Here is a 13,440-nt window from a genome sequence, read left to right on the forward strand (position 1 = left end):
ACTGTTTGCTCCTACGCGTTACACAAACCTTCGTTCTTTAATTAGGGAAATTACTATGAATTATACATATATTTTAAATTACCGTATATAATCGTGTAATATTCGACTTCGTGTAATGTTCGACCCCCCTATTTTGCCTTCATCATATACCTCATGTAATGTTCGAGTCTTGATTTTGGCAGTAGGCTAGAGGTTATGCTTCGATGGTCTTTTATCTCCAGCATACCATAATTACCAACAAAGTAGGGGTTATGCGTAAGTGCGACAAACAGATGTATAAAACAAATCGTAACAACACCTAAATACTAACATCTGTTTACAATAACAATTGAGTATTCAGCGTACATTTTCTAGCGAATACTTTAATTGCGAAAAGCCGATTATCATCACCGCCTAATAGCTTTCAAGAACAAGCAAACACTACAAGTAGCAAACAAAAGTAGTCCATCATTTTGCGTAACAAATTACCATTTCCGGTAATTGCAGATAATTACGGTAATTATAATTACCCGTTATGCTAATAGTTTTTTTTGCTCACAGTGTATATGAATTAACATTCTATAACAACTTGATAAGAATATTTGCATTCCCTGTCGAAAATGTTAAGAGTTTTGATATAGTCAAGTACCTCCATAACGTGTGATTTGAATATTTTCAACTGTCAACTTATAAGTTAAGTAAAATTGGTCAACTTCTGATTTTATATCATTACTCTTCATTTGTGGTGGATAACGGGGAGGTTGGGCTGTGGCACCCTAGCACGACCAACTAAACTCGGCTGAATCCCTCGTCAGGCTGGGAGAAATGAAGTGACGAAAAGTACCCTTTTTTTTTTTTTTTTTTTTTTTTTTTTTTTTTTTTTTTTTTTTTTTTTTTGCCGGCTACCCCCCCATAATTTTGGGAAGTGCCTTGGTAAATAGATCGATCGACTCTTAGCGATAGAGTTAACGTAATAAATGTATCGAATTTATTCGCCCCAGTGTGGTGTTTACTTTGAGTTTCTGTCACGACGTATGAATTAACTTACGGTTGTCGCATGACAACAGGGAAACAACCTTTTTTTTTTCTTACTTTCGAGTTTTGATTTGGTTGTGCATATTGTTTTCCGAGCTTAATTCCTGGATGTTAGTTTCAGACTTGTTTACAATTTTCAGACTAGTTTAAAATTTTCGGACTTGTTTACAATTTTCAGACTTGTTTACAATTTTCAGACTTGTTTACAATTTTCAGACATGTTTACCATTTTCGGACTTGTTTACAATTTTCAGACTTGTGCACAATTTTCAGACTTGTGCACAATTTTCAGACTTGTTTACAATTTTCAGCATACCGTATGGCCCTAATACATATCTGTTTAAAAAGTGTGTAGGTTCAGTATATTATCTCCTCTTCACTTTATTATCATATTGTATGCAAGTTTTTATAAAATATTCCTGAGAGAGGCCACCCATATCTTATTTATCGCTCATTTCATTGTAAATAATTTTGTGGGAGGGCCTACTTTGCGAAAGTTAGATTACTTTCTTTGGGGCTGGTTGATCTCCTCCACTTGATAATACAGTTAGCCCTCGAAATTAGCGGATTCTATCTTCACTGATTCGCCATATAACCTATTAAATAAATCATGTATTTGCGGTTTCGCGATGAGTACTCTCACAGTCTGATGATTTTGACCCTTTTACCCCCAAAGGACGTACTGGTACGTTTCACAAAAGCCATCCCTTTACTCCCATGGACGTACCGGTACGTCCTTGCAAAAAAATGCTTTAAAAATTTTTTTTTCATATTTTTTATAATTTTTTGAGAAAATTCTGGCATTTTCCAAGAGAATGAGAACAACCTGACCTCTCTATGACAAAAATTAAGTCTGTTAGAGCAATTTAAAAAAAATATACTGCAAAATGTGGTGGGAAAAAAATAACTCCTTGGGGGTTAAGGGTTGGAAATTTCCAATAGCCTGGGGGTAAAAGGGTTAAATGGACTGCGCTCCTTTACACCCAGCATGCTTCGCAACGTTTCCCTCCACAGAGCACAGCGTTTCATCTCTTGCTCACTCGACCTCATTTTGTGCATCTCCCGCTTTGGTCTTTTTTGTGCAGAATCACCTTGTGACGTAAAAAATGAGCTAAAGAACCTGTACATATCCAGTGTGCTTATAGGAATTTTATTGTAAAATGTGAAACGTACATTACACTACCCCATGCCCCAAACAGTCGACGGCTCAAAGAGTTGCATCGTACTTCTGACTTATTGCGTAGAACTTTGTACATTAACCCTTTTACCCCCAAAGGACGTACTGGTACGTTTCACAAAACACATCCCTTTACCCCCATGGACGTACTGGTAAGTCCCTGCAAAAAAAATGCTATTTACAATTTTTTTTGAGAAAATTCAGGCATTTTCCAAGAGAATGAGACCAACATGACCTCTCTATGACAAAAATTAAGGCTGTTAAAGCAATTTGAAAAATATATACTGCAAAATGTGCTTGAATAAAAAATAACCCTTGGGGGTTAAGGGTTGGAAATTTCCAAATAGCCTGGGGGTAAAAGGGTTAACAGTAAGTGGTGTTGTACTGATACTTTTTCTTTTAATTTTTGTGCTAATATCATCATTGTTAGTCAATATTATCATTATGTTAACTACTGTACAATTCTGCATACGAAATACCTTACTTTACAGTAGTAATGTAGATATAGGCTACATGTACGGTGAGTTTTAATGGCGCTATTCGACCTGCCAAAAACAGCAAACACTTTCGAGTATTATCTTCGCTAATTAAGTTATACTATAGTGATAGTACATGTTCATATATTAAAGTAATATGTACTACTGTACAGTATCAGCGAGTGTTATATTAGAGAGAAACTCTATAGTTTTGTTGTTATAGTATATTGTTTATGTGTACGTTTGGCGATAATTCGTGTTATACGTACTGTAGTCTTGCTGTGTACTGCACGTAGTACATGCGTGTACATGTACTTTACACGAACTGAAATGTGTTAAATCATTAAAACAGTGTTTTCAATATCAAACTTACCCGATGATCATATAGCTGCATCCCTGCTGCCCGACAGAAAAAACCTACGAGAGGAATACGCCAGCGATCGCTATACAGGTGGGGGTGTACATCAACAGCGCCATCTGTCAAGTAGGTACTCAAGTACTCGATGTCAACAACGAACCAATTTTCCCTCTGTCGTGCCACAGGCAAGACCTACTAAATACGCCGTCCCTAACTGGATTTGTTTTCACAACGATTTGGTGAAGTACACTTTTCCAGTTTTGAGCTTTCGCTATGCAGGGGTTTTATCTTCATTTCAAAACTTGAACTCGTTTTGGATAGATTTAATTATGGTGACGAAGAGAGTATGGACTCTCTTTCACTTTTAAATGGCCGACCCTTCCCTTAGACGGAAGTGTTGGTGACGAAGAGAGTATGGACTCTCTTTCACTTTTAAATGGCCGACCCTTCCCTTAGTCGGAAGTGTGTTTAGGTTTTTGGCAATTTTGCTTAACAAGTTATATATCTCTCCGCCTTTATAGGCCTCTTCAATTAACTTTCCATTTTTTATAAACTTATAAAAATTAATTTTTATGTTTGTTTATATGCGACCTTTCCTAATAGTAGGCGGTCCTTACTTGGAACCGAAGTTAATTAACATTGAGCCCGTCATATCGTATTTACCTTTTAAGAATTTATACCTTTTTAATTTTAATGTTTTTGAAAGAATTTCTTTGATAGTCTCGTACTGTTTTCAAAGAGGAACTAACGTTTAGTTTAGTCTCCGCAGTTGTTGACGTTCAGAACGTTCAACATGCGCTCTATCGTTACGATAGAGAGAGAGTATTTCACGGTTTCACGTTGCAGTAAGAGTAAACCGATTCTAGCGTTTCGTTCATTCTTTCTTAGCTTAAATGGTTTAAATTCTAAATAAAGGACCTTTTTATTTGGGAAACCTTTCAGTTTTTTCCTTTAGCAATAATATGTTTTAACGATATTTAATTGGGCTCTTCTCTCAGGTTCTAAGTCAAGAGAGAAGAGAGAGAGAGATAGAGACGGAGGGAGAGAGAGGAGAATAAACGTTTCGTTCAAGCGGGTAACGTTGTTCTCGTTTTTTACTCTTCTCCCTAGTCGCTGTAGGGGAAGAAGGTAAAACGTTTCTAGAGTTTTATTCTTGTTCCCAGGCTTTATGCGGTGAGAGATTTTAAACGTAGTTTATTTGATCTAGTGTTTAGTCTCTTTTCCAGCCACTGAATTCTTTATCTTTAATTATGTTTTTCTGTTGCATTGTAAACTGTTTTCGCAATTACTACCTTTTAATGAAGGATAGGATTGCGTGTTTCAGGTGGAAATCAGTTAAAGTTTCGATTTCAGTGAAATAAGTGCAGACAGAAAATCAAAAGTGATAAAGTGATATGCGCAAAGTGTTACAGTGTTGCGTTCGAGGGTTCGTCTGTTCGTGCCAGTTGTTCACCTAGTCCGATACCTCTTACAAACTCCCAAGCCCAGGGGAGAAGTAATGTCGAAGGACTTATGGGTTCCACAGGCCTTGATCGACGAACAGACGTTTCCCTCCGTGGTTTCGGGTGTATCTACACACGTTGCCGACGTGATCACCCCACCCACACAAAGACGAGAGAGCCCATTTATTCCTCGTCTGCGGAAGAGGTTTCTCGCAGAAACCATGGACCAAATCTTGCAGCTTTTTAAATGCAAGTCGGTCCCTTCCGCGCAAGTCCAACGGCCTAGGTGTAGCCACTGGGTCAGTTCGGACTCGCTGCAGTCATCCGACGACTGCACACCTCCCAAGAGAGGCAAGGTGGTACCGCAACAGGCAGTAACTCCGTCTGTTGCCGCACCAGCTGTTTTAGACCCTCAGTCACAACGGACAGTAGCTCCGTTGTTGCCGTCTTTTGTAGACCCTAGTGGTCCATGCTGCAGACTATGCAGTCTCAGCTTGCTTCCTTCATGCAGGAGTATCGTGCTGAGAAGGTTGACACTGCACCTGTTAACCTACAACCTGCCACGGTTGTGCGCTCAGCAGATACTGCGGCTGCCTGCTCCCACACTCCACCTGTGAGAGCTCCACCACCGATGTGCAGTCTACCCTGCCAGACGCATGTTCATGCTGCACCCTCCGTTGACATGCGTGAGCTACCGCTTCAGCAGTGGGAAGGTGCTGTCAGGCTGCCGTGTTTTGCCGCAATGCGGCATGCTCCGCAACCCACGGCAGTCCCTCCCACGCACCAGCACTCCGCTTTTGTTGTTGCCAGCTCCCACACTCCGACTGCCGAGAAGGTTGACGATGCACCCGTTGGCCTACAGCCTGCCACGGTTGTGCGCCCAGCATGGCTGCCTGCTCCCACACTCTTGTTGTGAGAGCTCCTCCACCCATGCGCAGTCGACCCTGCCAGACGCATGCTGACTCCCACAGACACACGGAGCACTCCGTTGCCGTGCGTGAGCTACCACAAGCTGCCGTGTTTTGACACGGTGTGTCAGCCTCCACAACACACTGTGGTTACCGCCACTCGCCCGCAGCAAACTAGTCAGTCAGGAGTTGAGGCTTCCCCACACAGCTTTGGTTGTTGCCAACTCACAGACTGTCTAGCAGTTACATGACGTTGCATTCTGGTCTGCTACTAATACACCAGTGCTGTATGTCCTCACGCACCTGTTGGGGTTGACAGTTCAGTTTTTGACAGTTCACAGACTGTCAAGCAGTTACATAACGTTGTCTTCTGGTCTGCTGCTTATGCACCAGTGAAACCCTCACTGAGAATACCTAGCTTTTCTCGGACATGGTTCCGGTAGATGAGATAGTGCTGTTCTCCCGCCTTCTGATATTCCCTTGAGGACTCTGTCATTTGGAGAGGAGCCTTAAGCTGCTTAGCCTCGTATGGACTTTAATTAAAGCATAATATGCTTCCAGGGAGGGTAAATGGTTCCGCTTCAGTCGCTAACCCCGTCTGTTGCCACACCTGCTCCCATAGACCTTGGGCTTTGTTGCAAGACATGCAGTCCAAGCTTAGTCCTTGTTAGAGGATTTTTTACGGAGAAGAACCTTCTAGCCAACAACCTTCCTACTGGTTGGTTGTACGCCCTGTTGAAGCTGAGGTATCCTACTCACGTTCGCCAGTTGAGATGGTTCCTCCACCGGTGCGACCCAGTGTGGGTTGCCAGTCGCACGTTGACGTTAAGCGAATCTCGGAGGTGGTTGTGGACGTTCAGTGTGTCACTAGGAAGACGTTCAACAACCAGCAGAGGTGACTTGTTGTGACGCAGTGCGGCAACCTCAGCAACCCGATAAGGGGTTGTCTGCACAACCCAGACAGTCTAGACAGTTTCGGGTTGTCGCTGTACTTCCTCGCGTCTCCATGGTTGACAGTTCACAGACTGTGCAGTACCATGATCTTGTGTCCGGCTCCGTCACGCATCCACCAGTGCGACCGGATTCAGTGAGTCAGACGTTGCCCACTCCGTTGCCGTTTCCTCATCAGTTTCGGATGAGGAACCCTCTGATGAGGACATGGCTGAACAAGACGATCAACCCCCAGCCCTGCTATCCATACAGAAGATGCTGAAGAAGGAACACGGCCCTGTCAGGCTGTGGATGAGTCTGGTTAGGACACTGTCATCCGTGGTTCAATTGGTGTCACTTGGAAGACTACACCTCCGTCCTCTTCGGTTTCATCTAGCTCTTCACTGGAAAAGGACAAGACGCTAGAAGCGGTCTCGATCCCGGTTTCCGGAAGATAAGTCTGGTCTGACTTGATGAAAGGACTTTATCAACCTTTGGAAGGGTCTTCCCCTGACTATTCAGACTCCCAACCACGTTCTCTTCTCTGACGCATCAGACGTAGGCTGGGGTGCGACCTTAGGCGGTAGGGAATGCTCGGGATTATGGAACTCGAGTCAAAGGACAATGCATTTCAACTGCAAGAAGCTTCTGGCAGTACGTCTGACCTGGAAAAGCTTCAGGTCTCTCCTTCAAGGCAAAGTAGTGGAGGTGAACACGGTCAACTCCCTGCTTTGATGTACATCTCCTAGCAAGGAGGGACCTACTCTCTGACATGGTACGAGTTCGCAAGTGACCTCCTCTCCTGTTCAACAGGTCTAGACTTTTCACTAGTAACAAGTTTCATCCAAGGCAACTTGAATGTCTTAGCAGATTGTCTCAGTAGGAAGGGACAATAATTCCAACATATTGGACCCTCCACAAGGATGTATGCAAGAGACTTTGGGTCACCTGGGGCCAGCCAACCATAGATCTCTTCGCAACCTCGATGTCCAAGAGGCTCTCAATACTTTGCTCACCTATCCCGGACCCAGCAGTAGTTCTTATAGATGCCTTTCTACTAGACTGGTCTCATCTAGATCTTATGCATTCCCTCCGTTCTAGATTGTCAACAAGGTACTGCAGAAGTTCGCCTCTCACGAAGGGACAAAGTTGACACTAGTTGCTTCCCTCTGGCCCGCGAGAGAATAACTTACCGAGGTACTTCGATGGCTAGTAGACGTTCCCAGAACTCTTCCCCTAAGGGTGGACCTGCTACGCCTGCCACGCGTAAAGAAGGTACTCCAAGGCCTCCACGCTCTTCGTCTCACTGCCTTCAGAGTATCGAAAGACTCTCGAGAACTAGAGGTTTTTTCGAAGGAGGCAACCAGAGCGATTGCTAGAGCAAGGAGAACATCCACCCTTAGAGTCTACCAATCGAAGTGGGAAATCTTCCGAAACTGGTGCAAGTCAGTATCCGTATCCTCGACCAGTACCTCTGTAACTCAAATAGCTGACTTCCTCTTATATCTGAGGAAAGAGCGATCTCTTTCAGCTCCCACTATCAAGGGTTACAGAAGCATGTTGGCATCAGTCTTCCGTCACAGAGGCTTAGATCTTTCCTACAATAAAGATCTACAGGACCTCCTTAAGTCTTTTGAGACCACGAAGGAGCGTCGTTTGGTTACACCTGGTTGGAATTTAGACGTGGTTCTAAGATTCCTTATGTTAGACAGGTTCGAACCACTTCAATCAGCCTCCCTGAAAGATCTCACCTTTAAGACTCTTTTCCTGATATGCTTAACCACAGCTAAAAGAGTCAGTGAGATTCATGCCTTCAGCAAGAACATCGGATTCTCATCCGAAACGGCTACATGTTCTACATCTTGGTTTTCTAGCCAAACACGAGCTGCCTTCTCGGCCTTGACCAATATCGTTCGATATTCCAAACTTATCGTATGGTTGGAAATGAACTAGAAAGAGTATTATGTCCTGTAAGAGCTCTTAAGTTCTATTTTAAAACCTTTACGAAGCCCGTCTGAAGCTTTATGGTGTTCAGTTAAGAATTCATCTTTGCCTATGTCAGAGAATTCTTTATCCTATTTTTATCAGACTGTTAATACGAGAAGCTCATTCCCTTCTGAATGAGGAAGACCAAGCTTGGCTGAAGGTAAGGACACACGAAGTTAGAGCTGTCACAACTTCCGTGGCCTTTAAACAAAATAGATCTCTGCAAAATACATTCGACGCAACCTATTGGAAAAGCAAATCAGTGTTCGCGTCTTTTATCTTAAGAATGTCCAGTCTCTTTACGAGAACTGCTACACTCTGGGACCATTCGTAGCAACGAGTGCAGTAGTGGTGGGGGCTCCACCACTACAATTCCCTAATTCCAGAACCTTTTTAATCTTTCTCTTGAAATATTTTTGGGTTGTCCGGAAGGCTAAGAAGCCTTTCGCATCCTACTTGATTTGGCGGGTGGTCAAAATCATTTCTTGAGAAGCGCCTAGATTAGAGGTTTTGATGAGGACCTTTAGTATGGGTTGCAACCCTTCATACTTCAGCTCCTAGGAGTCGCTCAGCATCCTATGAGGATCGCGAGGCTCAGTAAGGAAGACGTACTTAAAAAGGCAGAGTAATTGTTCAAGTCGTCTTCCTTACCAGGTACTTATTTATTTTATGCTTGTTATTTTGAATAACTGCTAAAATAAAATACGGAATACTTAGCTCATAATGTCAACTTGTTATGCTGGTCTCTACCCACCCCCCTGGGTGTGAATCAGCTATATGATCATCGGGTAAGTTTGATATTGAAAAATGTTATTTTCCTTAGTAAAATAAATTTTTGAATATACTTACCCGATGATCATAAATTAAAGGACCCACCCTTCCTCCCCAATAGAGAACCAGTGGGACAGAGGAGAAAATTGGTTCGTTGTTGACATCGAGTACTTGAGTACCTACTTGACAGATGGCGCTGTTGATGTACACCCCCACCTGTATAGCGATCGCTGGCGTATTCCTCCCGTAGGTTTTTTCTGTCGGGCAGCAGGGATGCAGCTATATGATCATCGGGTAAGTATATTCAAAAATTTATTTTACTAAGGAAAATAACATTTTATACTGTGAATAGAAACCAAGTAAAAACAATACTGTATCAGGCAATACAGTGCGTTATTTAATTTGTTAGTCAGCTGCACGTTGACAGTTAGGTTAGGTTAGGAGTTAACCTACCATAGGGCAGCAAGTATTCGTGGATTCTTACTTTTCACGCCTGACTGTTACTTAACCCCCACGATTAAGGAGGGTTGACTATTAAAAATAATGTGACAGACACCAGTAGGAGCTATTTTGGAGGATCAACACCTGTCAGTGTGACGGGCCGAGAGAAGGTTGTGACTTAAAGACAGGAGGAAAGCAACTGAGTGAGTTTATTATAGAACACACTCCTTTATATACAAAAGCTCAAGGCAACAAGAAATTTCATGTTCAAAATCGACACCATTACTGGTGAGAAAAACAGACATGTTTATTCAGGCTCTTTTTTAGTGCGAGGGAAGAGCGAAGATACAAGCATAATATATACACAAAATGAACTATGTACGAACGTGTGACACACGGTTGGTACATCAGTGTCGTGGACTCTAACAGTCATAGATGCATGTCAATTGCCTAAAATGTCTTGTGTGCAAAGCCTTAGTTTATTATGAAGAAATGATATCAGGAAAATTAATAGCAAGTTCACTAAAGTAACACGACAGCTTTGGCATGCATAAAGAAATTAGGAGATACTAAATAAAAGACACCATTCTGGCGTATGAGTTACTTTGTTAGATGGAATTCAGGAACGTTTGCCTTCTTCCTCACTTTATTTCAGGATTTAAGAAGGTTTTGGCATGCTAGCTAAGCACTGACAGACTCTGTTGCTACTAATCCATTATGTTTGGATTTTTTCAAGTTTGGTAAAGACCGATGAGAGACATGTTCTTAATTTCAATAAACAGTGTGAAATCTATTGCTCTGTAGTTCAGGATCCTCTATCATGGATGGATACAACTCGGTTTTTCTTTGCCTACACATGCAGCGAATAGTCTGGCCTCTTCTTTCCCCGTTCACCTTTTTCCTCATACACCTGACAACACTGAGATTAACAAATCATTCTTCTTTGCCCAAGTGGTTAACTACTGCACTGTAATTGTTCAGTTGCTATTTTCAATTTGGTAAGGGTAGATGAGACTCTTTAGCTATAGTGAGCAGATCTCCGAGGAGAAGGATACTCCAAAATCAAACCATTTTTCTCTAGTCTCGGGTAGTGCCATAGCCTATGTACCATGGTCTTCCACTGTCTTGGGGGTAGAGTTCTCTTGCTTGAGGGTACACTCAGGCATGCTATTGTATATTTCTTTTTCTCTTGTAAAGATTTTATAGTTTATATATGAAAGATTTATATTAATGTTAATGTTCTTAAAATATTTGGTTTTATTTGTTCATTAATTCTCCTGTAGTTTATTTCCCTATTTCCTTTCCTCATGGGGCCATTCTTTCCTGTTGGAGCTCTTGGGCTTGTAGCATCGTGCTTTTCAAACTAGTGTAGTAGTTTAGCTATCAGTATTAGTATTAATAATAATGATAATAATAATAATAAATAAAAATAATAATAACAATAATAATAATATTTTGGAATACCATATAATTAAAGAATTTTATTGATATCAGTTTCACAAAATGCTTTTAAATTGCAGAATTGTCAACAGTGCACAGCTTCTGCAAGCCAGGGCTCATGCATGGAATGTGGAATGATTAAACTGTTCGCTGTTTAAATCTTAAATTTTGTTTTATAATATAATTTATGTTGAGCTCCAAGTAGGTAAGGAAATAGAATAAAAGTTTTGATCAGTGTGATCAATGAACTCATATGTACAGTGTAACAAAAGTACTAATTTAAAAAGTATAATGTTTATGGAGCCTTGCGTTGTTTGGTTCCTAAATTAAATTCTTTAGTGTATGTTATGTTCTTGTTAAGTTTCTTATGATAATAAAATTCTCGGATATTTCAAGTTTTGAGGAACTGTACATTATATTAATTATCCCAACCATTTTTGACATGATATTAACATTGTTTGAAACAGTTTTCATTTCTTGATTGTGTAAATAGCGTGTTAGATATGTTTGTAAAAAGCAGTTGTATCAGTCGTACAATATATGATGAAGATTGAACAGTTTGACAGTTCCTGCTAGGTGTTTTTCTTTTGTTGGCCCTTAGGAGGAAAGTGAATACAAATTGTATTTATTAGTAGTTATGACAATGAGTTGCCTTTCATTATGATAATTGTTAACAATTTTATGACTTGGAATATGTTTCAGCAATTAAATCATGACTTCACGTGATGTTGTCTCCATTTTACCCCTCAGTAAATAATACTGTACAGCATATTGAGAAATTTCACATTTGTTCATTGGCTTATTTCAGTGTCTGAGGAAGGAGAAGATTTTTTTTTTCTATAACATAACCAGGTCCTCCGTCATGTAAAGACATAGCGACGCTACGTAGAGAGTTTTCAGGTCCCCTTGCAGAGCACTAAAGACTATTCCATGTTGAAAGGGTATACATTATTACATTCAAGAAAATAGCTTCTTCAGACAAAGGCATCTTCAGCTATGCTGATTCATTGAGATTCTGGAAGTACCATCCCATTTCGGGCGCATGAAGTCAGGGATACGAGATCTATGCTATTATTATTATTATTATTATTTGCTAAGCTGCAACCCTAGTCGGAAAAGCAGGATGATATAACCCCAATTGCTCCAACAGGGAAAATAGCCCAGTGAGGAAAGGAAATAAGGAAAAACTAGAAGTTTAAGAACAATGATAGCCTTCGGAAAGAACCTATCAGTGGCGCAAGTCATGAAGGTAAGAATCTGTTATGACAGACAACTACTCGGGGGAATATAACCACAAGTCCTAGGATATCTTATCCTTGGTCCTGCGGTAGCTACTCGACAAATCGTGTTGCTGACCTAGCTCCCTTACGATACAAGTAGCATCTCATCTAAGATATTGGTTGTAACACGAGTTTAGTATTAGAGGTAGAATGTCTCTCCGTTTTCTTCCTTCTTCCCTTTTTTGGGTGAAGCAGTCACTTTGCTATATGCTGGATTGGACGCTAAATGAAGGCAAACCTCAAAAAACAAACAAGAGGAAGAGAAATAATATAGAATGGTGTGCCCGAGTATACCCTCAAGCAAGAGAACTCTACCCCAAGACAGTGAAAGATCATGATACAGAGGCTGTGGCACTACCCAAGAGTAGAGAACAATGGTTTGATTTTGTAGTGTCCTCCTAGAAGAGCTGCTTACTGTAGCTAAAGAGACTTCTACCCTTACCAAGGGGAAAGTAGCCACTGAACAATTACAGTGCAGTAGTTAACCACTTGAGCAAAGAATTGTTTGGTAATCTCATTGTTTTCAGGTGTATGCAGACAGAAGAGAATGGGTAAGGAATAGGCTGGACTATTCAGTGTATGTGTAGGCAAAGGATAAATGAGCCGCAACCAAAGAGAGGGATCCAATGTAGTATTGCCTGGCCAGTCAAAGGACACAATACGCTAGTGGTCGTATCTCAAAGGTTGGCCTTTACCTTGGCCAACGTACTACATAGAATCATACATTTCAACAAAACTTTTCTTTCTTTGTGTCGTGGGTTTCTACCAACATAGCCCTCTGGTGGTACGTCAGTAACAAATTGCAGTCAGGAAGTAATGGGTTACTGGTAATAATACCAAGTAATGACATGATGTACCAACATACTTATGTTGACGTTTTATAGCACAACTAAGAATAAAGATAGAAATTAACTGAAAATTCCATTGGAAAGATTAATACACTTACTATATAACACCCGTGGCTAATTCATATAGTGCTTAATTTTACATAAACTGTGAAATGATCATCTTAATCGGGTAGTTGAATCGTTATAACTTCAAAAGTTCAAACTAGTAGCAAATGTCTTTATGTTGAACAGGTTGACATAAGTCTTGTTAAAGTTTATATATGAAATATCTTTTAATTTAATGTTAATGCATTTGAAATATTCAATTTTAATTGTTCATTATTTCTTATATATTTTATTTCCTTTCCTCACTGGGCAATTTTTCGCTGT

At 40.8% G+C, this 13,440-nt stretch overlaps 1 protein-coding gene across 1 annotated transcript in view; it reads left to right on the top strand.

The window, feature by feature from the left end:
- The window catches only part of LOC137619738 (uncharacterized), a 45,272-nt gene extending 33,608 nt beyond the window's left edge, over positions 1 to 11,664 (top strand). The window contains exon 8 of the mRNA XM_068350039.1: positions 11,024 to 11,664. Coding sequence (XP_068206140.1) covers positions 11,024 to 11,101 — 78 coding nt within the window. The 3' untranslated portion in view covers positions 11,102 to 11,664. The remainder of the gene's footprint in view (positions 1 to 11,023) is intronic.
- The last annotated feature ends 1,776 nt before the right edge of the window (positions 11,665 to 13,440 follow it).

This window comes from Palaemon carinicauda, chromosome 26, assembly GCF_036898095.1.
Source record: "Palaemon carinicauda isolate YSFRI2023 chromosome 26, ASM3689809v2, whole genome shotgun sequence".
Classification (NCBI taxonomy): domain Eukaryota; kingdom Metazoa; phylum Arthropoda; class Malacostraca; order Decapoda; family Palaemonidae; genus Palaemon; species Palaemon carinicauda.